General features: G+C 33.7%; 1 protein-coding gene across 1 annotated transcript; it reads right to left on the bottom strand.

Moving 5' to 3' along the window:
* Positions 1 to 1,219: 1,219 nt before the first annotated feature.
* LOC123688763 (ATP-binding cassette sub-family B member 6-like) lies at positions 1,220 to 25,861 on the bottom strand. Its single transcript, XM_045627419.1, has 12 exons — positions 25,510 to 25,861; positions 24,943 to 25,135; positions 24,714 to 24,889; positions 15,938 to 16,175; positions 13,326 to 13,501; positions 12,577 to 12,782; positions 10,592 to 10,796; positions 3,577 to 3,755; positions 3,291 to 3,405; positions 3,086 to 3,226; positions 1,818 to 1,939; positions 1,220 to 1,766 (listed from the first exon to the last, which is right to left on the bottom strand). Exons 1-12 carry the CDS (start codon positions 25,513 to 25,515, stop codon positions 1,658 to 1,660), a joined length of 1,866 nt encoding a protein of 621 aa, XP_045483375.1. The 5' UTR covers positions 25,516 to 25,861; the 3' UTR covers positions 1,220 to 1,657.
* Positions 25,862 to 26,860: the final 999 nt, after the last annotated feature.

Genomic DNA, 26,860 nt, shown 5'->3' with positions numbered 1-26,860 from the left:
TCTTACAACCTCCACTCAATTGGAAGGAACTGCAGGAAAGTTTGTGATTGTGATGACGCATTTAATTATGAGTGCTCTGGACCGCTAACTCTTTCGGAATCTCATTTCCAACAATAAACCTTTGGCATCATTCGAAGAACAAAGGTCAACTTTCATTGAAAATTTGAATTTGATGACTGAACTTTTATCTGAAAACATTTCGTAACTTGGATGAACCGAGGAAACATTTGTTGTAGTCGACAGGATCAAATGTTAAAAAAATATCAACAACGTCCACTCGGAAGATGGTATAGCAAGAATGAAACGAATATCACGATGACAGCAATGATGTTCAGCTTGATAATTCGAAATCAATTATTGATTTTCTATTTGAAAAAGAAAAATCCTATTTTGAAAATTTTCAAAACTGAAAACTATTTATAAGAAACACCCTCATATTACAGGATAGCTCATAAATGCATACTTAGCATTGAATTTTTTTCAGGAAAAAGTGTTTTTCTCATTAAACAGCGAAATAAACCGATTGTTGTCAAGAATTATGATTCTTCTTTTAATTATACTTCATTTTTAAGGTCTTCTTACTCATAGCATATCAGATTGATTGCTTGACTCTACTTTGTCATATTTTTTTTGGATAATTTCTCCTTTCAATACATAGGCGTACAACTTTGTTCCTGCCGTTTTTTTTTCGGAATTCGAGGCTCTTTTTGAAAAAACCGGTTATACATTTATGATTCAAAGTATTGTCCATCGTTGGCCACTACTTTCTCCCAACTTTCATACTGTGTACAAATCCTGCGTTGAAACAACTGGTCATCTTTTGAAGCGATCAACGAATCGATCCAATCGCTGATCAGCCAGGCCATGTGCCATTGATCGAAACAAGTAATAGTCCGAGGGAGCAACGTCTGGAGAATACGGCAGGTGGGGTAGGACTTCCCATTTCAACGTTTACTAGTATGTATTGATCAAATTCGCAACATGGGGTCGAGCATTGTCTACTTTAAAATTACTTCTTCATGTCTCTCGTTACGGCCATTTGTCATTCAATGCTAGGCTCAAACGCAATAATTGCATTCAATAACGATCGCCTGTGATTGTTTCAGTCAGTTTCAACAACTCATAAAACACTACGCTGACATGTTTAATCGACAGTAACTTTATGATGTAGACACAAATGGACTAATATTTCGATGGCGTTATGTTTTCAAATACCTAATCTTATTGTAAGACCTCTACGATTTATTTATTTCGACTACCACTTACTGCTACATACATCTATTGCAAAACGTCGGGAGAAAAGTTGTACACATAATATTATAAACCAACTGTACTTTTTTCCTCTGAAACTATTATAAATTGTATTGTGGATTTTTTTCTATCATATGTTGAATTCTTGGTGAAATTAACTGAATATAACTTGATTCCCAATCTCACTGAGCATGTTATTTTTTTTTAGGAATTAAGTGGTCAAGATTTTTTGGATTGAGGTTATATAGAGAAAACAATTCATAGACACAAAAAAATAATTATTGAGATAGTAAAAATTTTAAATTTCAAATTTTCAATGATACTATCATTTCTCGACCATATCATGCATCTCGTACTTTTCCGTGATTGATAACATGTCATCTTCTTCATGCCTCATTGTCTTGTTTCAGCTCCCATCATGTATTTTATTTGAAGTCATACGATCCTCTATTGAAGTCAATTGCTGCTGCCACATTGCAGCGTAAACACCTCCTTCTTCAATTAAATCATCATGCCTGTGGTAAAAATTCAATTAGATATTCATCGATGTAATATTGCATTCTCACCTTCCCCTCTCAACAATCACACCATCTTTTATTACCAATATCTCATCAGCATGTACAATTGTTGATAGCCTATGAGCTACGATGATAGTTGTTCTATTGGAACACATTTTATTCAAGGAATCCTGAAAATATGAATCATATAAGACATTTCCATAAATAAACAAGATTGTGGACATTTGTATCATGGTTCTTTTAATGATAATGAGGTATTTCACCTCATGCTCGCAAGACAAAGCTCAATAGCAGGCTTCTTGCTTATTACTGACCTAGTAGATACATGTGCTACTACTCTTTGTAGTAGTATTTCTACCAGTTCATTCATACCCAACTTTTTTTTTAACTAACCTAGCACGAGAGAGCAGTTATATCCATTTCATATGGTGGTTCTGGTGAGACGTTAAAAAAATTTTGAAAATGGGTCTTTTAACCTATAAATTTAAGATTGTGTGAAGGAATTGGAAGTAACTGACTACCCCAAACGGTATAATTGTGCTGCACAAATGCAAATAATTATTTACGATGAACCATGTGCTCTCATTTTCATGAGCGATGAAGCCCATTTTCACAAAAAAAAAAACAACAAAATAGCAGAATTGGGCAGTGTAAAACCCAAGAGAGCACCATGAGACATCGTTGCCTTCAACCTATGTAACCGAATGGTGTGAGAAAGCATGTTATTGGTCCCTTTTTTTTTGAGAGTTTGTAGTAGTGATAACAGTGACCTCGAATAGGTACGTGGATATAATCAACACGTTTATTCTCCCACGACTGCAAAGGCTGAAGTTGCAAAACGACGTAGCTTTCACCATACACTGCCAGAATTTCATTGCTGCAGAACTTGTTTCTACTCCACCTGATTTCAATATTTGGAGATTAGCAATGGTTGCCTCAATATCTTATCCTCAATATATGTGATTTACATTTGAAGCAGCAAGTTTATCGACATAAGCCCCGTGCTTTAGATAACTTGTGGCAGCGATACGTCGCTCACTGGGGACACACTTAAACCAGTGTGGAGCAGTTTCTTGGACAGATTAGAAAATTGCCTAAGGAAAGGAGGATGTCACCATCTTAACATCATTTTTTCTTCAATTCTTACTACCCATTTGACTTTCATGCGAAAGATATTACGTCATGGATTTTTTAAGGGAAAGCGTAGCTTAAGACAAGAGTGAAAGCAAACACCAACGTCTCACTAGATATTATTCAAACTACAAATGCAAAAACGAAAGTTTCCCTAACTCATTCGCTATGAACTATCGACTTACCTGTATATTCCGTTCAGTTTGAGTATCTAACGCACTAGTTGCCTCATCCAAGAGCACAACTTTCGGTGCCTTCAAGAGAGTACGAGCAATTGCAACTCGCTGCTTTTCTCCACCACTCAGTCGCAAACCTCGCTCTCCGACCTTTATTAGAAAATAACAGATTCATCATATGAAGAATTCCTTACTGATTTTGAATTAAACTCACAGTGGTCTCATAACCATCCCTGAAGGTTAGGATTTTCTCGTGAATATCAGCACCTCTTGCAGCTTCCAAAACATCTGCCTCTTCAGCATCCAAACGACCGTAAAGAATGTTATATCTATAATAATATTGAATGAAAGAAATATAATCCGAAAATATGGATCATGGGATAATATTGAAGTATCAAACAGTTTTTGAAGTTTCTGTACATTTCTTGAGATTAGACTAAATGCAGTTGAACTGAGTATTTTATCGTAAGTCATTAAAATATTATACTGAGTAAACTCACTTGATCGTGTTATTGAAGAGAACCGTATCTTGTGGAACAACACCAATAGCTTTCCTCAGAGACTCTTGAGTAACTTCATCAATTTTTTCTCCATCAATTGAAATTCTACCTGATTGAATATCGTAGAATCGAAAGAGGAGTCTGATGATTGTACTTTTGCCACTACCTGATGGCCCCACCTGAAAAAAATCACTTCATCATAGCTCTATGATCCATTTGAAATAACATCAATATTTTCGACGAGTTTATCGATTTATTTCATAACGAAACTGAGTTGCTCAAAAACACTACTCGTCCTACAGACTTGTTTTTGCTTCAAAGAACTCAGTTTCCTTATGAACTCAGCGGCAGACTAAATTCAATAACGAGTGGACTTTTGCACAAAAAAAAAGGAAAAGCAAAAAATTAGGGTTTGGTGAAATTGTCACATATACATTTCTAAAAACACTGAACTCCACAGGCCAATCAGTCAAAAGTCAGTCTATCATAAAGAAAATAGTATATTGTGCAACAAGTGGGGAAAGTCCAACTTTTCTCGCGAGTGTGGAAGTTTGTGGCACGAGCCTGAAAGGCGAGTACCGCAAACACACAAGCGAGAAGAGGACTTTCTCCACATGTTGCACACTATACTTTTCCTACAACTGCACATATTTCAATAATTCAAGTAATGGACTTGATTCAAATCAAAATGGCCCTCGTCGACAGTATGTGCTAATTTATTGCGTTTCTATAGAAACGACTCAAATGCCCAATTTCATTGGTCTACCAAGCAAGATGTTGGCAAAGTGCCGTGGGGAATAATATTTCCCACAGTATGAGCAACACATAGTTTTGGAATTGAGTAAGCTGTGGAGAATACGCTACTTTTCATAGCAGTTGTAGGAAAAAGTAATTTTTGATCTAAATATTGAGAATATTGTTGGAAAAATTTCTAGCAAAAATATATAAATGTTAAAACCTATTTTTGATGCATTTTTGAATATATTTTGATGATAGTTTGCTGAATATTTTGATTTGCTGAGAATTGAGCTTCGTTTGCTAAATATTACTCTGGAGAGTAATATTTAGTTTTTCACTTGTGTTCTGTTCAGAGTTCAGTTGTCGCGAAAAACATCAATATTCAACTCTTCGCGAAGTAACATGTGACTGAATGATTTTCATTCTCATTCAAAATATGTTCGCCTTTATTTCTCGTTTTAATGTGGATAATGATGCTGTTGATTGCGTCAAATTATTTTTAATTATTTCTATTCAACATTATACATTGTTCATCTGGACAATCAATACTTGGGTTAACCAAACTGAACTGATCCAAACATTTCATCAGTACATAACATCAGGTTTGGTTGTATATGACATCAGACCAACCAGATCAAATAGTCTGTGGAGAAAGATAACTTGACAGCGAGGAAGAGACACCTATGGTACTACTTTCTCGATGAGATTTGTTTTTTTGCTAGTTAATAGCGCTGTAGAATAATACATGGTGACCGATGGTATTTCACTTCTTCCTCCTTATTTTGCGGTGCCCATGCCGATCGAACTGAAAACTTGTGACCAATTGTTTCCCCATATGAGATGAGAGAGACTAAACTAGAAGAGCCTATAAGAAGGTGTCCCTCTAACCATAGGAAGGTGTAGGATTCCTAGGTGTCCTTAACTCAGTAGGGTTAATACAGCCGAACAGAATATTTACGATAGTTTCATCCGTTTAACTCTCCTTTACACACAAGGAGCAATCAGTTAATCCCATCAACGAAAACCATATGGTGTTACGGAGTCCTAGATGACTTCGTATCAGTGAAGTTTTGACAAAGTGAGAAGGATTATTATTAAGATATTGTTTCATTTTTAAAGAAATTACAAAACGAGATTCATTTCTTTATGCAAGAATTTGGCCAAGAGATGTTATTGGTCAGGAAAATAATGGTAGTACCTAAAGAATTTCGAAGCGTGTAGTTCGACTGAAATAAGAAAACATAATATGACAAGAGTATAAATTACATATCTAGACCATAATCTCAGGTTCACAATTCGACTAATCAATAATCAGAATGCATATAATTCAAACGTATTTGATTCTCATACTTTGTAACAAAGTGAATCAATCATCTGAATTGATTTTAATGAAAAACGTTTGAATTCGTGAACAAGGCGAAGTAAAGTGATCTAATCAGAAACATTTCAAACTTTTTCGGGGTACCATGAAGAAATTGATCAAAAATGAAGGGTAAATCTACAAAGTATCTAACAAATTATTGTTTATTTCTGAGATACGTTTTTGGTGAGTATGCTATCAAAAACACAATTTTTCAAATTACCAAACAAAAAACTAAAAAAAAACAAAAACTATTCATAGTGCATTAGAAAAATTGCTGCTAACTCGCTTGCCGATGGTATCATTGATATATTGATATCATGTATGTTTCAGTATGAAAATACTGACAGGTTGTTTCTATTGAAATTTCAAGCCAATATTATTTTTATCGTTAACTGAAGAATAACCTGTTTAGAAAAATTATGGTTTACAATGCCCTCGAACATTCGAAATTCAATGCTCTTTTCATCTTTCCTCTCCAAAGATATTAATCCCTCCAATGCCGATTCTTTTTTAAAATGAATATGTTTTCAATCGATATGACTGAAATGTAATATGGCTTGCTAACTGTTTCATCAGGTAGTTTTGTAACTGAAATAAATATTATCAATTTTGGTAGAAGCTCGGGGAATATCGTTAAAATAAAGTATATGAGGAGGTACAATAATGGTAATATTCATCTCCATATGAGATAATGCACAGTTGTTGTTGTTGAACTATATTCAAACAAAACGAGAATTTCGAAACGTAAGTACGGCCATTACTATATTCAGAAGTTTGCTCGTTACATAACTCTGAGAGCATGGGAATTTTCGCAATAAATTATTAGTTCATTTTACCACCGAAATAACAAGAATATTTAATGAGTAAAGTAAACTTTTCGAATACAGGGATATTGTACCTATTGTCTGAACGATATGAATCTATCGTTGAACCTTTATTCATTCATGATATCATAACAAAATATACGAATAAATTGAGTCTTGATCCAAACATGATGAAGATGAGGTGAAATATTTCATCGATCGTAACCTTAATCCACATATCTTGGATACCATTAATAGAAATTAATAAACATAAATATTATGTAGAAATCCCCAAGAACCCTCAGTTGTGGGACTTACGTTCTACTATGATAATCGCCTATGTTCACGAGGAGACTCATTGTATTTGAGGAGGAAAAATAACACAAATCAATTGAATATAAAAGGTAGTTCCTTTCAGTATAACATTCGATCAATTTATATCTATTCCTTCTTGATTCTCAAAATGATGTGGCTGTCATTGAGAAATATAAAACAAGACCATCTCTGTGCGCTACCGAGCGAAGTACTGAAGTAATTATAGAAGTTGTCAAGTAAGTTGGTATATGTAGAGATCGCATCGAACAATATAGTCGACTTAACTTGGCATGCCAAGTTGGACGACTTGCGTGTGAATAAGTAGTAGGCTTAAGGTGCCTATTGATGTGCTTAGTGAGCACTCCTGTAAGTATTTTATAGACCCATGGTAGACACAGAACACATCAATAATATTTAGGGTCTCTTCTATATCCACCTTTTGTCATGAGGTACGTAAAAAAAGTGGATAGCGTGAAAAAATCCTTATGATTTGGCGAGACATTGTAGAGCCAAGTTTGTGTATGTGCGCCCTCTTTAAAAGAATTACTTTGTTTCGTCCCGAGATCGCTGTTGGACTCATCAGTTTGGCTGTCCAGCGATCTCTGCCTAAGACATACCCTCTCACACCATGGTGGAGAGATAAACTCAAATCACATGTGATCAAAACAAAAAGAAAATAAAATTATATATCAATGATTTCAAGATCAACAACAAGAATAATATTAAATCAAGCCAGAATGAATTCACAAACAAATCTTAAGGATTCTCTTGAAAATTTTTGCTCAGTCTTTGCTAAGAGATCCCCAAAATCCAAATCTCTTTGATTTCTAGCTCAGCTCAAACCCACACATCACGATAATTTTGATATTTTCTCATTTTTCTTCGAGTTCATTTTATTATTTAACACCCCTGATAGAATTTTTCGATTAGTATTGAGGAAATTTCCTATTGATCTTACTTCAAGGACATTCTCAAGAATAACATTACACAAAAATTCGACCGAGGGATGATGACTGTCCATCACCACAAATGGCATTTCATTTCGTTTTAAAAAATCAATTATTATATATTACAGGGTATTAAAACAAATGAAATGAAATATTCTACAAAGTCAAATAATTCAATACTTCCATTAAGGATATTATTGCATTGAGTAAATTTGGAAAAACTGAACATATCTATTAAGGTTGAGTATTTATTGTCAATGTTCATTGGCTCAAGCAAACTATCTTCACTATAACTCACCCATGCAATCGAAGGACAGTTAAAATCCCCACACAGCAAAACAGCATAATCACGAATAATTTGCTAATAAGTTTCAAATTTGCTATCAAATGAGCGAATGACGTTGAAGCAGAAACATAATCTTCACCAGGGGAAGATACGCACAGCAAAGATAAATATTTACATTATTAACCTTAATTAGCAGTTACAAATCCTCAGCATCGCTGTTGAAGTCCATCAATGGCGTAGCACTTACCATTCTTAACAGCAATGAACATTCCTCCGCCGTTTTTCTCTGACGAACCGCTAGAAAACCGATATCTTCGAAATATATCAAATCAAATAATTTTATTCCGAAATCTATGTACAGAAGGGTACCTGTAGAAGAACATGTCAAAATAACAAAAAACAGAATACGAAGCTCATATAAATCAGCTATACTAATCCTTTATGATCAAAGTGATCCAAATATTCTTGAATATTTCGACGGAATCGACATAACTTTGTTCATAAGCTTGAAATATTCTCTACAGGCTATTCCGAAAGAGAAAACCTCGGTTTTTTTGAATGGGAACGCGTAATTTTTAGATCATATTCATAATCTCCATGAAATTCCGATTTCGAAATATCTCAGTTGTCATCATCTATCTGTGATAGTTTTTGACGTAGGCCCCTTTTTCAAAAAATTTCTTAGTTTCAATGGTTTAAATTAGAGAACATACCGTGGAAACCGTTCGAGATAATTGTATGATTTTTTTTTATTGGATTCCTGAAAAGTTTTCACGTCTTCTGTGAATTTACAGATCACTTTACAGATGCAACAGGAACTGCGATTTTTAGAAAATTACCCTAGAAAAACGTCAAAAAGTCAGGGTGGTATCGTGTTTCACCATTTTTGGACCAGCCCATGGAGAAATCAAAAGTTTCCTAAGAATCTCAAGAGACAAGCTAGAAAGCTAGAATTCGATGGCTTCCAGAACAACCAGCTATTGAACAATTGCTGAAGCTGTGGGTGCTATCGAAAAAAAAATTATTAGCTGAAGAAAGGGCCTCAAAAGCTATAACCGACTTTTTTATGGCTCTTTATCATGACTTTACACTTTATTTCTAAACATTTGTGTGGTATTTCAACCTATTTTTATGCCACTTGTCCCGGTCAATGTTCCAACATTTATGTAGCCCTACCCTAGTTGCATTCTGCCCGTTAACTTACTTCACTACGGCATTCGATATTCACCTACCCTGAAAATTTCAATTTTCCAGGTAATTGCGTATTAATTTGTATCTAGGTAGATTAAGATAAAATTAAATTTCCACAATTTTCTAATGAAATGCAATAATTGGTTGGTCTGAGCGTAGCTCCACCTAATATTATATACCTAAGTAGGTAGAAAGTACAAAGAGAAAACGATTAAACGGCTAATGAGATAATAGAACATAACAGGTATATTGAAAATCCTAATCTGATGAAGATGACAAGTCTATGGTTAAACGTGCATTAAATGTTTTCAAAGCTTCCGCGAGTTAGAATATGGTTACCAACTTCACTATTGTGAACACTAAAATTTTCATAATCATCTGATATGGATTTGTATGGTGGTGCACCATCGTGCTGATATCTGCCATATAAGTATTTTTTTCAACAATATTGAGTTCTAGAGAACAATGAAATCTAAAAGGTTATGCTCCGAAAGTTTTTTATACGAATATGCATTTAAACGATTATTGACAACATCTACTGCCATCAAATCATTGATGAAAATCCCACCCCAAACGTTGAGACTGAAATGTTGCTGAAATCGTCTTGGTCTAATGGCCTATGAATTTTGCATTGTCATGTTTATTCATTATGATATTTTTGATTCCTTCCTCAGTGAAACAAGCCTCGTGCGATAACATGACAGGCAAAACAAATCTATTATTTTGTTAATGTTGTTGTGGCACTCATTTACTCTAGTTGTCGTATAAGCCGGTATGATAAAACTTACAAAAATTAGTATTTTATAGCTGCACGCGTACAGATCTACTATCATGATCTACTACTCGATCTACTTTCACGGAAATATTCAGTATGTTTTTTTAATTTGCCCAGTTTTAGTATAATTTTAAACATAATATACGACGGGTATTTCATAATTGTTATTATAAACCCAAATGCAAATTTAATCTGGATCTAATCAGTAGTTTGGAAATTATTAAGAAAACAAAATTTCACTCAACCCCTAGTCAGATTTTTCCCAAATGTACCTAACACTGGTATTCGAAATCTGAGCCAACTCTAACAATTTCGGGTTTCTAAATTCTTCGTTCGAAATTTATTTCGTTCATAAAAGGCTGACATCGTCACCATGATATTTCATCATAACGGAATTATATAACACCCTCTAGGAAACGAGCACTTATTAGAACAGATAATTTTTCAGCGAAAATTCAAAACATTTCAGTTAAAGTAAGCAAATACCAAGAAACTAAAAAAAAGGTTTGGAATCAGTACAGATTTGAAAATTTATATCTTCATAAATGTTAACTATGAAAATTATGACTAGTTGTATAATATCATATTTAAGCTTACCAAAGCAAGGGTTTTACCAGCTGGTACTTTGAAAGAAATATTCCGCAGAATAGGTTCTGCATTATAGGCGAATGAAACATTTGAGAATTCCACTGTTCCTTCCTTTATGGATAAAGTTCTGGCATCTGGTGCATCCACTACTTCAGGTTCTTGCTTCAAGAGGTCGAATAAATTCTCCATATCAACGAAATTGCCCTGCAAGGATCTGTAACAAGCATTCACGTGAATAGACAATTGAGTTATTCATATGTGATAAAATGCTATGGCACAAATTATTAAGAAAATTCACTTCACTTTATCGAAGTTTCTCCAAAATGAGGATAAATATATTAGTTGAAAATCTGTCATAATGCTATGTTCGATAATACTCCTTCTCGTACTTGATTTACTCTTGAAAAAAAAAGTAATTATGATAATCTAACCCCTTAAAATTATAATTTCGTTCAAAAAAAATCATTTGAATGTAAGACGATAAGATCTGAGATATACTACTAAGTGATCAATTCAGGATGGAGACTCCAGAAAGGAGAAAATAACAACAAAGAATCGACATGGAGAAGCAGAAACTTCCACCAGCTTTGGTGTTCTGACAAATTTCAGGAAAATATTATTGCTTCTTTATTCTGAAAATGTAGTAACCATACCCCAATTCTCAGAATATTTTCTAACCTTTAACGAATCGATTTTACAAATATGTGCTCACCTTCAGAAATTTTTAATTTCTCGATATGACTGTGAACTCAAGAATAGAGGAATAATTACGACTATTTTATCAAAAACCTCAAAGCTGAAGAAGAAACATGAATGTGAATAATGTAGATCGAGATAGGATTTTCAAAGACCTCTAAAATATTCAGGACAACATTCATAGAGGGGTAAAAAGGGAAAAACTTGGTATCCCTTGAGATGGTTAATTTTGTTTATGCAGTAATGTATCATACCAATTTAATCTTTTTAAATTCGTTTACTTCTTCACTTTTGATGTAATATTTGGTCTTGACCTGAGAGATATTCCAACTACAAGGAAAACAATATTCCTATTCTTACAAACTCAAGAAACACCACCACGTGGCTGCGCAGTTCGAATCGAAATTGGAGATATTTCTTCCTACAAATCACCGTTTTTTTATGGGGTTTTCACATAATTTCTTCAAACAATAATTTACATGGAAAAAAGTAAATATTTTCAATTTGCGATCGAAAAAAAATCTTTTTTTCAGCAAAAAAAATTTATGATATGTACTTTCTACAAAGAACTGATATATTTTTAATCTATTCGTAAAAATAAACCCACCAAAAATCATTACAAAAGAGGTATAAAACTATAATTTCGTGAAAGTCGTCTTACAATGCTGCCCTCTACCTTATATGCCTCGTAAAGAGAAAGAAGATAAAGTGAATATATACCTACTTCGTTCACCGTACAAAGTTTGGTCATCGCAGGAGCGCCAGAGGGGAATGAATGAGTACCATAGTTTGGCTGATACGCGGAAAACCACCTGGTGGTAATCCCTCTTCATTACAATTTCATATTTTTCTATACCACAACAGAAATATAAAAGTAGTAGCCATATCATACCAAATCTTAACCTATCAAAGATTCTGATAAACCGAGAAATAACGAATGTTCTGTTTTCACAATATGGCATCCTGTTATAATGAATTATGATTATTCATATTGAAACTATCCACGTGGTAAAAATTTAAGTTCAACTTATTCCGAAGTGAATAAGGAGAAACAACATGTTTGCCTTTCGGTTTTCCCTACTTTTGGTTGAAATTTTGTGACTATCAATTGTTACGATTATTTCAATTAACTCCCGTAAATTAAAAAGCGCTGAATTTTTAAATGTTGATATTGAATCTGTATAAGGGGTATTTAAGTTTTCTCGAAACAATTTCAGAGGCTCAACATAAGCAATTAGATATCGAAAAATCATTTGTTTCATGGATAACCTTATTTCCATTCAATAACTATAACTCACCTATAATACATTCCGAAGAAATTGAGAGGTCCATACAACTGAACTATATAACTTGAGAAAAGAACGTAGTCACCAACTGTCAATTCTTTAGTCTCCACAATCTTGTAAACACATAATAAACTGCCCAATAGCAGTCCGCTGTTTATAATAACATTTTGGGTAGTACTCAGTATATTCTGGGTTACAGTTGATTTGAATTCTGCTTTCTGTTGATATGTAGATAGTAACGTTGTTTAATCATTTTATAATGTAGATATTTAATACTTTGAGAACATTACACAATAGCTGATATAGCCACACAAAAAATCAATTCACTAAAAATATTTCGCATAGCGTATTAACACAATCGGCAATGATCAAACATCGCTTATAGTGCTATAAATCATTAAAAAAAAGGTAAAAATGTAATTTTGTGAAAAAATAATTGACCGCCGTACAGTGCTGCCCTCTAGTTATGCTTCGTAAAGAGAAAAAAGATGAAGTGAATGTACAGCTTCGTACACCATACAGAGTTTGGTCATCGCAATGGCGTCAGAGAAGAATTTAATGGGCACCCAATTTTTGACTGATACGCGGAAAGTCAAGTGATGGTAATCCCTCTTAAAAATAACACAAATATGTCCAACAGATTCATACGATATAGGCAGTCAAATGCGAAATATTTTTGAAAATACTCCATTAAAGAGTTTTATAGAATGGTGAAAACTAATACAACTAATACACATACACATAATTTCAATGATGTATACCTGAAAATCAAGCAGGGCGTCTCGGAAACTTTTAACCTCATAGTCTTCATTTCCATAGTACTTCACAGTTTCGAAATTCAACAACGAATCTACGCTTTTGGCTTTTGCTTTGTTGTCAGCAATATTCATTTTGCGTTGATACTTGGTTCTCCATTCGGTAATACTGACGGTTGCAACTGAAAATACATTATTGTTTGTTATAATTGAATTATTGGAGTTTATTTTAGTTGGAAAAATATTGTCAATTCCTCAGAAGCAAGTAGTTCAAACTGAATATTTTTGAATATTCAGGATAGGAAAAATATACAGAATAGGAAAGGACTATTCTTCTCAAAAGAATTCAACCATATATATTAACGCATGTTACGTTATTTTTTCCCTTTAACGCTTATAACTCAAAAAAAAGTTCTGGGATAGTAACATAAATTAAACAAAGTGAAGCTCGCCTCTTAATTCTAATGAAGAAGGCGGAGGTGCTTTTCGAATTTTTTCTTGAGTTCCTCCAATTTTCGAGAAAATCTCAAAATTCAAATCAGAGAAAGGCCAGCACCTAATTTTCTCTAGTCATAAAATTGTTTGGATTTCATAGGAAATTAAAAAAGCTCATTTCAGCACATCTGTATTCCGATTTTTTTTTAAGAAAATATGTTTAAAAAATCGTGCTACACTTATGGGAAGTTGCACGCATTGTTGACATTTTCGTAAACAAATATTGAAGGACTTTAGTCAATTTCGTTTTCCTTCGACGGAAATTGCTTAAAATATTTGTTCTACATTAGTCCTGTCTAGTTCTGGTCAGATTTTCAGAATTTTTTCTTCAAATAATGGAAATCAGTGAACTGTTTGAAAATCTGACAGACATCAATCAGCAAAAATATATAGCCCAACTATATAAAACTATTCTGTGTCAAAAAAACAATAGTTTGGGTTACCTCGATCCACAAAAATCAAATGTGTAGAAATTCAAAGTACCCAATGAGATTTAATTCGATCATAAACAACAGGAAGGAAATTCAATTGACATCACAGAGGTGCCGCATCATACGAAATACTCATGAATATCCAGAATGACGCTAAAAAACACGTGCTCTCATTAGAGGTTGTCGGAGTTCCCTTTGCCGACAAAAAAACTACATACAATTGACAAATACGATAGGAAAATAAAAATAGACTTCCTACTTTTTTCGTGAATAACGAAGCGAAATTGAGAATTGTGCTTCACTACCCATGTCAACCTTGCTCCAGTCGTTTTCTCGATATTCAAATTCAAATTTTGTACAAGCATGCTATTTGAATTATAACATTTTCACCAATTCATTCTGTGGTTATGATGATAATCGGTAACTGTCGTACATTAAACAACAAAATAATAACTGTTTATTCCTTTCATCAACACTAAGGGTAAAAATGGTTCATTACTTGGCAGAGAGACTGGCGTCTTTATTTTTCAGTAATAACGAATGTTAGAATCGTACAGCAGATTCATTTAATGAAGTGCACCCAGAAAAGCAAGTTAACAGAACGTACGTTTTGTAGCTTGTGCATCAATTTCACCATTCATTTTTTTTATTATTTATCGAATTTGTGATACAGAAAACTGTTCTGCCAACAATGAAAAAAAATCATGAATAAACTGTATTCATGGAAATCTAGTGAATTACAGAAAATAATGTATAATACACAGAAGGCTCATACCAACACTCGCTCATTCAAAAACTCCCCACTTCATGGCTCGTTTTTTCTATTTGAACTCAGAATATCAATGCCTTCTGTACCTGTATTATAAATAACTATTTGATGTCTGGTGTATAACAGTTAAGGAATATCATTGAAACTATAGAATAAATTAATGATGAATACGATTGATTACGCGGCATGCTTGCCGCGAAAACCAGGGTTGTTCAAAATTTACATATGAATATTTATAAAACCAATGCATGAACACTAAGGGCTGAAATGATAAGGATGTGAATTTTATCTGAAGAGTTGTCTCCTCCGAATCAAAACTCGACATGTCCGAGCATTTTTCCGAAATTAGTTTATTTCTTCTGTTATGTCGTCTGTTTTGTTTCCAAAAGCCCATCCTGTATGTTCCAGAAATATTTGATGGAAGTATAACATAAGTTATTTTTTCATGATATGAATAGCTCTCTTCTATTGGTTAATTGTGTTCTGAAGTTCAACTATCAGATCACCGAACCAAGTTTAAGGCTGTTGCAAAATGTAAAAAATTTACATGAATTCTAATTTATACAATAGCGCAAAATCTTCTGAATTCATTTTAAATTAGCATAACAGTGATCCATGAAGAAGAGGAAGACTAATTCAGAAATTCCTTGAATGGAATTCTCAAATTTGATTGTTTTAGAGATGGCTAGGCTATGTTTGTGGACAAATATAACGGTTGCATTAGGAAACTTTGTTGTAACCCGTTTCACATATCATACTGAATGTTGTAAGAAAAGACACACAAGCGCTTCTATTTGCAGTACTTCAAAATATAAAAATTTTATATCGATAAGTGGAAGGAAATTAAGAGTAACAATTATTCGCGAAAAATTTCAATAATCATTACTAAATAATTTTCCTTACCTAAGTGAAAAAAAACTTACCTATATATAATACCATGGTTGTGAAAACAACTATTCCAAAATAAACACCGAAGGTGATTATCAAATAAGTAATTGCAACAAAAATGTCTACTAACGTAGGTAGAATATTGAAAATGAAGATATTAAGTAAACTATTTATACTTTCAGTCCCTCTATCCATAATCCTCAGTACTTCTCCAGTTTTCCTGTTCAAATGCCAGCGAAGGGACAGACTATGGACATGTGCCAACAGTTTCACCTGAAAAATATAGAATCAAGCATGCTAACTCGAGAGCGTTCAAGTATTATTATCTAATAATTATGTATAAGTTCAAATTTTCTCGAAGAAACAACATGGTTATCTTAAAAACAGAATTACTACTACATCGATATACGAATTGTCCTGTGATATTGTTGATACTTTGGAAATTGATGAAGGTCGTATTGGGTTCTATCTAGATTTATTATCCAAGGCATTTAATAGCATGAATCATGAACGCTTACGGGAAAGCTCTCTTCAAATGGAATACGCAATTGTCAACTGCAGTTACTCAATAGCTATTTGTCCAATAGAATTCAAAGAGTTTGTATCGATAATGGTAGAGAGGTTTCTATGTCTGAGGACTGATATGTCAACATAGCAGTCCCCCAGGGAAGCAGTCTGAGACCTTTTTTGTTCCTAATGTAGGTATATCAATGATCGAGACCTCTTGCTGTTTGTTGATTATGCCTACGCTGCGGATAACTTGGTTCGAGTTCTGAGCATACTTAACTTTCAATTCAGTACATCCCTTGTGCACTCAAAATAAATTACATTATGAATGTCTCTAAAACTGATTGCGTGCTATTTCGAATAATTCGGTCTAAGGTTTTATATCCTCGGTCAATAACTGAAGATAATACCCAGGTAAAATGTTTATCATCAACGAAATTTCTGGGAATTTCTTTAGACTTCAATCTCAGATGGAATAATCGTGTAAATCAGCTCAGCAAAAAGCTTAATAATGCTTCGTATATAATAAGTTGTTCCACATCTGAGATACAGGCTTATCATTTGGAGTAAAAAGCATTTCTTATGCAGAAACATACTGGGGTTAAGATATAGAGAGTAAAAAGCATTTCTTCTGCAGAAACATACTGGGGTTAAGATAAAGAGAGTTATGTAGACGTCATTTTGGAAATAATTTCATGCTCTCGCTTCCAGGACTAAACGTTTTGGAATGTTTACTATTTTTGAAGAAAAATTTTAAGACCAATTGAATGTAAACAGTACATATAAACTTATTGTACCTAGATATTGAACCATATTCATGGAACATTCTTCTATTCAGATCTTGATAATTGATTAATTTTTTACATTTTTGACCATTTTCTTTTTTTATTTGTATGTATTACATAGATTATGGAAATAAATTTTATTTTATGCTGAAAGAAAGTAAAAAATGAGTTGATCTCATCAGTTACAAAATTAGGTATTGAGTCCGTGTTCGAATTTTTATCGTTATTCACCTGATAACTTGTATTCATTCTTCATTCATTAAAATTTTTCTGCATGCTATTATTTCAACTGGTTAAAATTTTGATGAAATCATTTTCAAAAACGATATTTTCCACACTAGACTTCCTGCCTCTCATTAACTGATCGACCAGCTCACAACTATTAACGATTCCGTTGAATATAGAAAATTTCAATGAAAATATGCTAAATGTTGCATTTTCCCTATATTTGAACCAATAAAATGATGTTATAAATTGTCTTACCAATATAAACTGTTCTCTGCTATTCCAAACAGCACCGCACTGTATAAGGAAGTAAAGGAACAGGGTATAAGGATTGAAATGGAACAAAATGGGACTTATACAATGCAAACTGACCTTCTAATGAACTGTAATCCTAATATATTCAAAATGTCCGTTAATTAAACCAAAACCGTTATATTAAACACCGAAAACTTTATACTAACAACCTTTAACTTTTCTTTCCGACCGCCGATGAACCGATACATCTTACTTAATCTGATAAAACATACGTCTCGAATTCCCAGAATGCGCGACGTTGCCAAAACTAAAATCATAATAACTTAAAAAGGGCTAAAACATACCCCCCGCCCTGAAAACTCAATTTCAGTCACTTTGAAATCAAATACCTTTCAATAATGAACTTGTCAAAATCATCCCCTCTTAGACAAAAATTCACCAAAAAAGAAACAAAAACTAACCTACCAAAAAAAAATATATATAGTAGTCAACTCTTCTGACTACTGGGTCGGTAAAGGACATACCTTTACTACAGGTCGTGTATAGGTACCTTTACTCGTTTTCACCGTTACATTACGGACTATACCATCTTTTCCGGGATGGACCTCGGTGACCAACGCCAATGGCCAATGCAGTGGTGGCGAATTTTCACACTTTAATATGACAACCGTGCCAACTTCAATATTTGAGCATTTCAAATGCCATTTCTCCCGAGTTTGTGAAGTCGTTAGATACTGTAATTTCCAGCGCTTCCAGAAATCCTGAACCATCCGGTCAATCAGTTGAAAACGATCAAGCCTATTCAACTTGATATCCGACAAATCATGCGATGGAATACATTTTAATGGTGACATTGTCAAAAAATGTGAAGGTGTTAATGCTTCCGGTGCACTTGAATCTGATGACAGACGACAAAGAGGACGTGAATTCAATAAAGCTTCCACCTGCGTAAGAAGAGTGCTGAACTCTTCAAAAGTTAGAATTTGAGTACCTATTACCTTATAAATCAGATTCTTAGCCGATTTAACATTGCTCTCCCACAAACCGCCCATGTGGGGTGCCCCGGCTGTATTAAATTTCCACTCCATACCATTCAAAGCTAATTCATTTTGAAAAGAAGTTATGAATTGATCCGAATTAATAAATTCATTAATTTCTCGAAGAACTTTTTTAGCACCCACAAAGTTAGTGCCCCTATCTGAATACAGAACATTAGTACCCCTTCGAGATATAAACCGTTTGAAGGCTTGCAAAAAATGATCCGTAGATAATGAACTGACGAGTTCCAAATGAACTGCTTTTACGCTCATACATATAAACAAACAAACATATCCCTTATATACTTGAGTCTTTCTATTTTTACCGAGTGATATTTCGAACGGTCCAAAGTAATCTACCCCCGTTTGAGAAAACACTTTTGTAGGATTCACTCTTGAAGCAGGCAAATTCGCCATCAGAGGATAATTATTTCTGGGCTTTAACCTAAAACAATGATTACAGGCATGTATTTGCTGTCGTATAACATTACGACCACCCACTATCCAATATTTTTGTCTCAACAACGCTTCTAAAAGAAAAGAACCAGTATGGAGATTTATTTTATGATAGTATTGAATTAATTTAACTGTAAAAGGATCTTTGCCTGGAAGTAGAATAGGGTGTTGGCTAGTAAACCTGAGCGAAGAATTTTCTAATCGCCCCCCCACCCTGAGAACTCCATCTTGGATGAAGGGAGTCAATTTGCGTAATTTTCCATAGATCTCTTTTTCTGATTTCAATAACCTTATTTCCGATCCGAATGCTTTATTCTGAACAATTTTTATCAATACGATCTCCGCTTTTTTCAAATCATCTGCTATAATAAATTTTCTCTTGGGAAGCTTCTTCAAAAATCTAAGTACCCAAACCGTAATCCGCAAAACAGAAATCCACGACGAAACTCTCGAAAACATTGTATAAAACGACTCATTCGCTTCATTTTGAATAGATACATAACACCCAGTTTGCTCTATTTCTTCTTCAGAATCTCTTAAACAAGTCTCCCTAGTGATAGGCCAATCTCTGTCTGAAGATTGAAACCAAATTGGACCGGACATCCATAAAGGATTATCGATTAATTGTGACGGAATACAACCTCTAGACAAAATATCAGCGGGATTTGTTACTCCGGAGATGTGAAACCATTGTGCTTTTGGACAATTTTCTTTTATCTGGCATACCCGATTCGCCACATATATGTCTTTCAGAAATACAGTATTCAACCATTGAATAACCGTCGAAGAATCTGAAAAGGCTATTATTTTCGAGATGATAATTCGTTTTTCATACTCTTCTGTAACACGTTTTACTAATTGGGATAAAAGTACAGCCGCAGCTAATTCCAACCTAGGAATTGTAATTAATTTAGTCGGTGATACTTTAGGTTTTGCGCATAATAAATTAACAACGATTTTACCATCATCTCCGATTGTTCTCACGTAAACAACCGCACCGTAACCATCTTTACTCGCATCTGCAAAAGCAATCAACATAATAGGAGACGTTGTCACAACACCAGAATTTCGTGCAAACTGAAATTGCTCAAGTATCTGCCATTCTTTTCTCAATATTGACCATTTTTTCGATATATCCTCCGTTACATCATCATCCCAACCCAAAGTCCGTTTCCACAATTCCTTTATCAAAAGTTTTAAGTGTAATATAAATGGTGCAAGAAGTCCCAATGGATCATAACATCGAGCCACAGTGGACAATATTATACGCTTCGTACATTTTGAATCTGGAACTTGAAAGAAAAATTTTAAATGATCAGTCTCCGGGTTCCAGTACATACCCAAAATTTTTGTGTCTGTTTTAAATGTTACCGAATTTACAAGTTGTTGATCATTAGGAATCAACTTCAATAGATTGAGAGAGTTAGAAGACCACTTAACTAACTCGAATTTTCCTTCTGCGAATAATGACACTGATTGTGAATACACATTGAATGCTTCCTCTTCCGAAGGAATGCTGCAAACCAAATCATCTATGTAAACATCTGTCGAAACTATTTTCGTTGCTAAAGGATAACTACATCCATTTTCTTTTATCAATTGCTTTATAGTACGAAGAGCTAAATATGGACTTGATTTCACCCCAAACGCTAAACGATTAAATTCAAATACCTGAACCGGATCATCAGGACTGAAACGCCAAAGCAATCTTTGAAACCTCCATCGACGATCAACCAATTTTATTTGATGATACACTCGTCGAATATCCGCTGCAATCGCTACTCGAAACAACCCAAAATTCAGCAATAAAGAAAATAAATCGGTTTGTAGTTCTGGACCACCATGTAAAATGTCGTTCAACGAAACATCATTATCGGATGATGCACCAGCATCCAAAACCACACGAATTGGCATACTCGAACTACCTTGTTTAACAATAGCATGATGAGGAATGTAATACGCAGGTTCTGAATCTTTTAAATATTCATCCTCAACCAAATGCATATAACCTAACTGAATTGCTTCTTTCATTATCTCATTATAACTCAAACGAAACTCCGGAAATTTCGCCAACCTTCTTTCTAATGAATAGAGCCGAATCAATGCCGTTGTCTTAGAATTACCCAAAGTATTCGGAGAATTCTTAAAAGGAAGCGCTACCGTGAAACGTCCCTCAAAATCTCTACTAAAAGATGTCGAAAACAAATTTTCGCATATTACTTCTGCTGGGTCCGGCAAAATATTCTTTGGAACTTGTTCCATCTCCCAAAATTTATTAACCAAGTCATTTAACCGACACTCCTCCCCTAAACTGAAGAATACACCGAACTCCCCCTTTGACTCTAACTTACGAACCTTTCCCATAATCATATGACCAAATACCGTTTGTACCGCCACTGGAGATCCCGATGCTGAGGGTACCGAATTACCCACAATAATCGCGAAAAGATCCGCCCCCAAAATGCCATCAACTTCAGCCGGTTCGTCAAATTTTTCATCTGCCAATTGTATATTTCCAAAATTCTTTAAAACACCGCGATCAATTTTGGCTATTGGAAGTTTATCCGTAATTTTATCTACTAAAAATGCCTCAATAGAATATTTCTTAGTAAAATCATACCTAGACGAAACAATAATACTTGTAACACCTTTGATTGAATTTAAATTAGATCCAACCCCATGAATTGACGTTGAACATTGTGAAAATTTCAATCCTAATTTCTTACAACACCTATAAGTAAGTAAGTTAACCTGACTGCCACTATCTACTAAAAACCTAGCTTTTTTCAAACCACCCGAACCGTTCAAAACATTTACCACAACCGTCGACAATAAAACCGTATGAGTATCCCGATCACCCATAGCAGTAGCACAAAAATTGTTATTTGTTGAAACCAACGTATTTGTATTCGAATCCGATTTCGAATTTGGATATTTTTCCAGTTCACCCCGTATACGTCCTAAATGTAATAGGAAGTGGTGTTTTCTGGAACACTCTGAACATAATTTGTCTGAAGGACATTCTCTCACCCCGTGATTTGGCGATAAACAATTGTAGCACCAGTTGTTATCTCGTACTATAGCATATCGTTTAGATGGCGACAGTTGTTTGAATTTATCACATTTACTCAACGAATGATTTTTCCGATTACAAAAAATACATATATTCGACCGATCCATTCCTACACAAGAATTATTTTGATGTACAAAAAAGGATTTCGAATTACGAGTTTTATAGCTATCACCTCTACTAATGGTTGATTGCTGATTTAGAGCCAAAATCTTCGATTGTTCCTTCACAAACTTAATCAAATTTTCATAGGTAGGTATTCCATTACCCCTAATAGTCATTTCAAACGATCTCACCGTATCAGAATCAAGCTTAGAAAGGGCCTGATGCATTAAAATGAAGTCCGACATATCATCTAATTTAAGCTTTTTCAAAGCCTGTACCGCACAATCAAATTTTTCCAAAAATATATTGAGACCCTTAGATGACTCACCCTGTATCGATTTGAACTCTAAAATTTGGCGTAGATAATTAGTTGCAAGAGCGCGCTTATCCTGATATTTTTCCACAAGCGAATTCCAGATGATTTCATAATTTTCTCCAGTAGGAGCTAACGAAGAACAAATAGTCAACGCAGATCCTTTCAAACGACCTACCAAATAATTCACTTTATCAGTATCCGTAAGTAACTTATTTTCATGTATCAAACTATTGAATATAGAATAAAAGGTTTCCCATTCTCTAATATTTCCCGAAAATTCCGGTAATTCAATCTTCGGTAATGTAGGAAGATTACGTATCAATCCCAAACTTCCCTGAGAATCAACATTAACCGAAGAAACATCTTTCTGAATTTGTTCTCGTTCTAATTTAGCCGCTGAAAATTGTATGTGACAACACATTTCATCAATCGTTCTGAATATATTGAAATCTGGTTCAAACTCATTATTAATTTCAAAACTGAGCTCTGTTATATCGTCTATTATTTTCAGCAGGTCATTCTTTGTTGAATTGATTGAACTGACCATTGTTAAAAATTTAGTTTTAGCTACTTCACTTGTTAATGATTTTGACAAATCCAATAAATTCTGCAGTATCGAAAATAAAGATTCTTTCTTAGCAATAAGCATCTTAATTTTCCGTTCAGTTGACGTTCCACCCATTGTGTTGAAAGTCAAGTGCGCAGAATACTCGAAAACTAACCCCACGAGTCTAAACTGTGAATTGAATACTTTTGTGTACGCTTGGCAACAAGGCTTACTCTGGGACTCGAATCGTATTTGATAACCGCTGAAAAAATACAAAAACTACCGCACGTTTTTACTTCGCTCAATACCGTATGAACGAACAAAATAAACTGAATTAATATTTCCGAATACAATTAGGAATGAAATGAAAATGAGTTCCGAAACTCTGTATACCGATTGAAACTTAAATAAATGTAACCGAAACTTGAATTAAAGTTCAAAAAACCCGTGCTCGAAGAACCAAAAAATGTTGCATTTTCCCTATATTTGAACCAATAAAATGATGTTATAAATTGTCTTACCAATATAAACTGTTCTCTGCTATTCCAAACAGCACCGCACTGTATAAGGAAGTAAAGGAACAGGGTATAAGGATTGAAATGGAACAAAATGGGACTTATACAATGCAAACTGACCTTCTAATGAACTGTAATCCTAATATATTCAAAATGTCCGTTAATTAAACCAAAACCGTTATATTAAACACCGAAAACTTTATACTAACAACCTTTAACTTTTCTTTCCGACCGCCGATGAACCGATACATCTTACTTAATCTGATAAAACATACGTCTCGAATTCCCAGAATGCGCGACGTTGCCAAAACTAAAATCATAATAACTTAAAAAGGGCTAAAACACTAAATATATGACTATTTACGGTTCCGTTGAACAGAGAAAATCTCAATAAAAATAAAAAAATTCTAAGAATCATAAGGTAGTAAAAGTAGATACAAAAACTAATCACCTCTTAAAAATGAAAGTCAACATGAAACTAGCATTGAGAACTACCCCCAAAACTGAAGAAACACTGAAGAAAACACTTCCGAATTCTAATCTGATATCTACGAAATCAAATGTTCAGATTATGATGAATTATATATGACCTAACCCGGATTATTATCAGCGTATGTGAATATAAAGAACAATAAACTAAATCTACTATTGTTAATCCAGTCTTAATTAAAGGTCATGCTTTTGGAATTTTTCACATTGCAGTTTTCACATAAGATTTTCTAAGGGAATGTTATTTTTCTCAGCATTAAAGGTAGTTTGTTCAATTTTAATTTCGCCTTGGTACCATTATAATTAACATCTTATTATTTTGCTTGTCTCTATAGAAACCGAAGTTCAGTCGTCGATATTCAATCCAAAAATCAATTAAATTGCAAGTAGAAAACTAAGCTCACGAAATAAAGGCATACTCATATAGTATTGCGATAATTGAAAAATCATCTGAACACCTGATTCATGACTTCAAGTTAATATCCAGATAAAACACATACTGACCTCAACTTCTCTTTCTGTATACTGCTGCACTTTTATCCATAGAAATGTTCTTAGATTATTCAATACGCCCATTGCTCCAACTCCACCACCCTGAAGGAACTTGAAAAGAACATAATACACGATCAGATCCCATCTCAGTTTGGCAGGTTGATCTCCTTCGGGGCTCAAACTGTCAACTGCATAAAAAGATTAATAAAAGGAAGAAATACAATGAAAACGATTCACTTACCTATCAATTTCGAGTAAATTGGAACAAATAAATTTATTACTCTCCCAAGAGCTAATAGAATGAAACAAATAATCACAACTATTTGTAAAATGTAACTTTTCTTCGGCCATAAAAAAGGTGTTAATACCTTTATTTTTCCCCAGAATCCACTCCATGTAGACTTAGCTGGCTCTGTTAAGTTGGTTTCAAATCTCTGAGGAATGAGAATATGTGGGATGAAAATATAAATTTTCCAAAAAGAAAACTACAAATCTTCAATTAAGGCACATAAATATGTAAAATAACAAACATTTTCGATTGATATTTGAATTTGAAGAGAATATAAAATAAAAATTTGGAATTCAACTCTATATTCAAATAAATTCAGTTTATAAGGTGGAATCAATTAAAAAATGTGGAAGAGCTAGTTGTACAGGACTTTAAAAATAGAATCTAATACAAAATTAGCACATTTTACTAGTTGGTGGGAAAATATCTCGGTCAATAAATTATTGGCAAGATGACAAGCCAATATTCAAATGAAAATTAATTAATAATAGATAAATTTCATATAAGGAAAATATTTACCCTCATATCAACAATATGTGCTCTTAATTCATATACACAGAAATCAATTCACGCCAACTCTATACATTCGACTTTCAGTATTCACTAACGTGGATCCATAAATAAACAATTGATGATACACTACACAATGTGAGTAGAGAGATAACAAATGATCTTAATTTCAAATACATACTCCCGTTTGTTCATTGCTACTTAGAATGACTAGACTTTTATAATCTCGAATTGTATCCTACATTATTTTACATCGACTTTTGTTTCGTTCTATAAACATTGCGTAATTATCATCAATTATTTTACATACAATGAGGATCATATTCAAACAATATAAGCAGAATTCAATACGAGTAGAAGATCAATGAATGAGTGACAGGAACATAGACTCGAATTCAATTAATGAAGTGACAGGAACATAGTATTCGCCAGATTATTTTATTTATTGAAATAATCATCATATCCATCATTAGAGGGCTGTAAAAAAAACCGTTTTGAAGAAGTCATTTTCAAAATTTTGAGCCGAAAATGGTCTAATACGTCATGGTTCAACTCCATTGTTATAGTCAAATTCAATTATATCCGTCCGGTCTAACCTCAACTACGGTAGGTACATCTCGAACGGGGAAACCTAAAAAAAATGAAATTTTCAGGGTAGTTTCGGATGTCAAATAACACAATTGAGTTCGTCAATGAGAAAATTTCCACTTGGAGTTCCGATAATATGGCCGTTTTATTCTAATTATTTGTGAACTACGTTCCTATTTCATCAAGATGAAATATTTCATTGATATTCATTTTGTAATTTCAAGTTTAATTCGAAATTTTATGTTGATCGCATCTCTAAATTTAATTTTTCAGAGCCAACAGAACAACTCAAAAACTATATTACCTAAAAAAAATATATTCGAGTGACAGTAGATCTACCCGAGTTCTATATGTACGTATACTAACAATTTCAAAACTTATGCAGAATTTTATGTTAATACGTCACCAGAACTGTAAAAATTCAAGCTGAATATTGGGGAAAATTAATGAATTTTTCATCAGTAGAAGATCCGACTGAGTTGAAATAACTTCTCATAAATTCAAGTCGATCGTATAATCAGAATCCTGTATAAACTGTAAATCTGTATAAACTAGCTGACAACAATGAAATAATAATAAATCACATTTCATGTGTATTTAGGTACAGTGAATTTTAAGTTCAGTGAATTTTAAGTTTTGATATTTTCAATCCTTCTGAATTTCTGAATATCAAGAAAAAGGTAATACAAATTGTACGATTCCTTTTTCTCGCTATACAGGATGGTTATGCGTCACCGCGAAAACCTATTAGACGTTTATGGAAAACCAATTA

This window comes from Harmonia axyridis, chromosome 1, assembly GCF_914767665.1.
Source record: "Harmonia axyridis chromosome 1, icHarAxyr1.1, whole genome shotgun sequence".
NCBI classification, from domain to species: domain Eukaryota; kingdom Metazoa; phylum Arthropoda; class Insecta; order Coleoptera; family Coccinellidae; genus Harmonia; species Harmonia axyridis.
The sequence above is the reverse complement of the archived record's forward strand: the minus strand, read 5'-3'. Positions and strand labels throughout refer to the sequence as shown.

Coding starts and splice junctions, on each gene's coding strand:
- LOC123688763 (XM_045627419.1), bottom strand. Junction 10,797..12,576: donor TTCTTCGGAATGTATTATAG/GTGAGTTATAGT, acceptor TGCTTGTTACAG/ATCCTTGCAGGGCAATTTCG. Junction 1,767..1,817: donor GTGATTGTTGAGAGGGGAAG/GTGAGAATGCAA, acceptor TTTTTACCACAG/GCATGATGATTTAATTGAAG.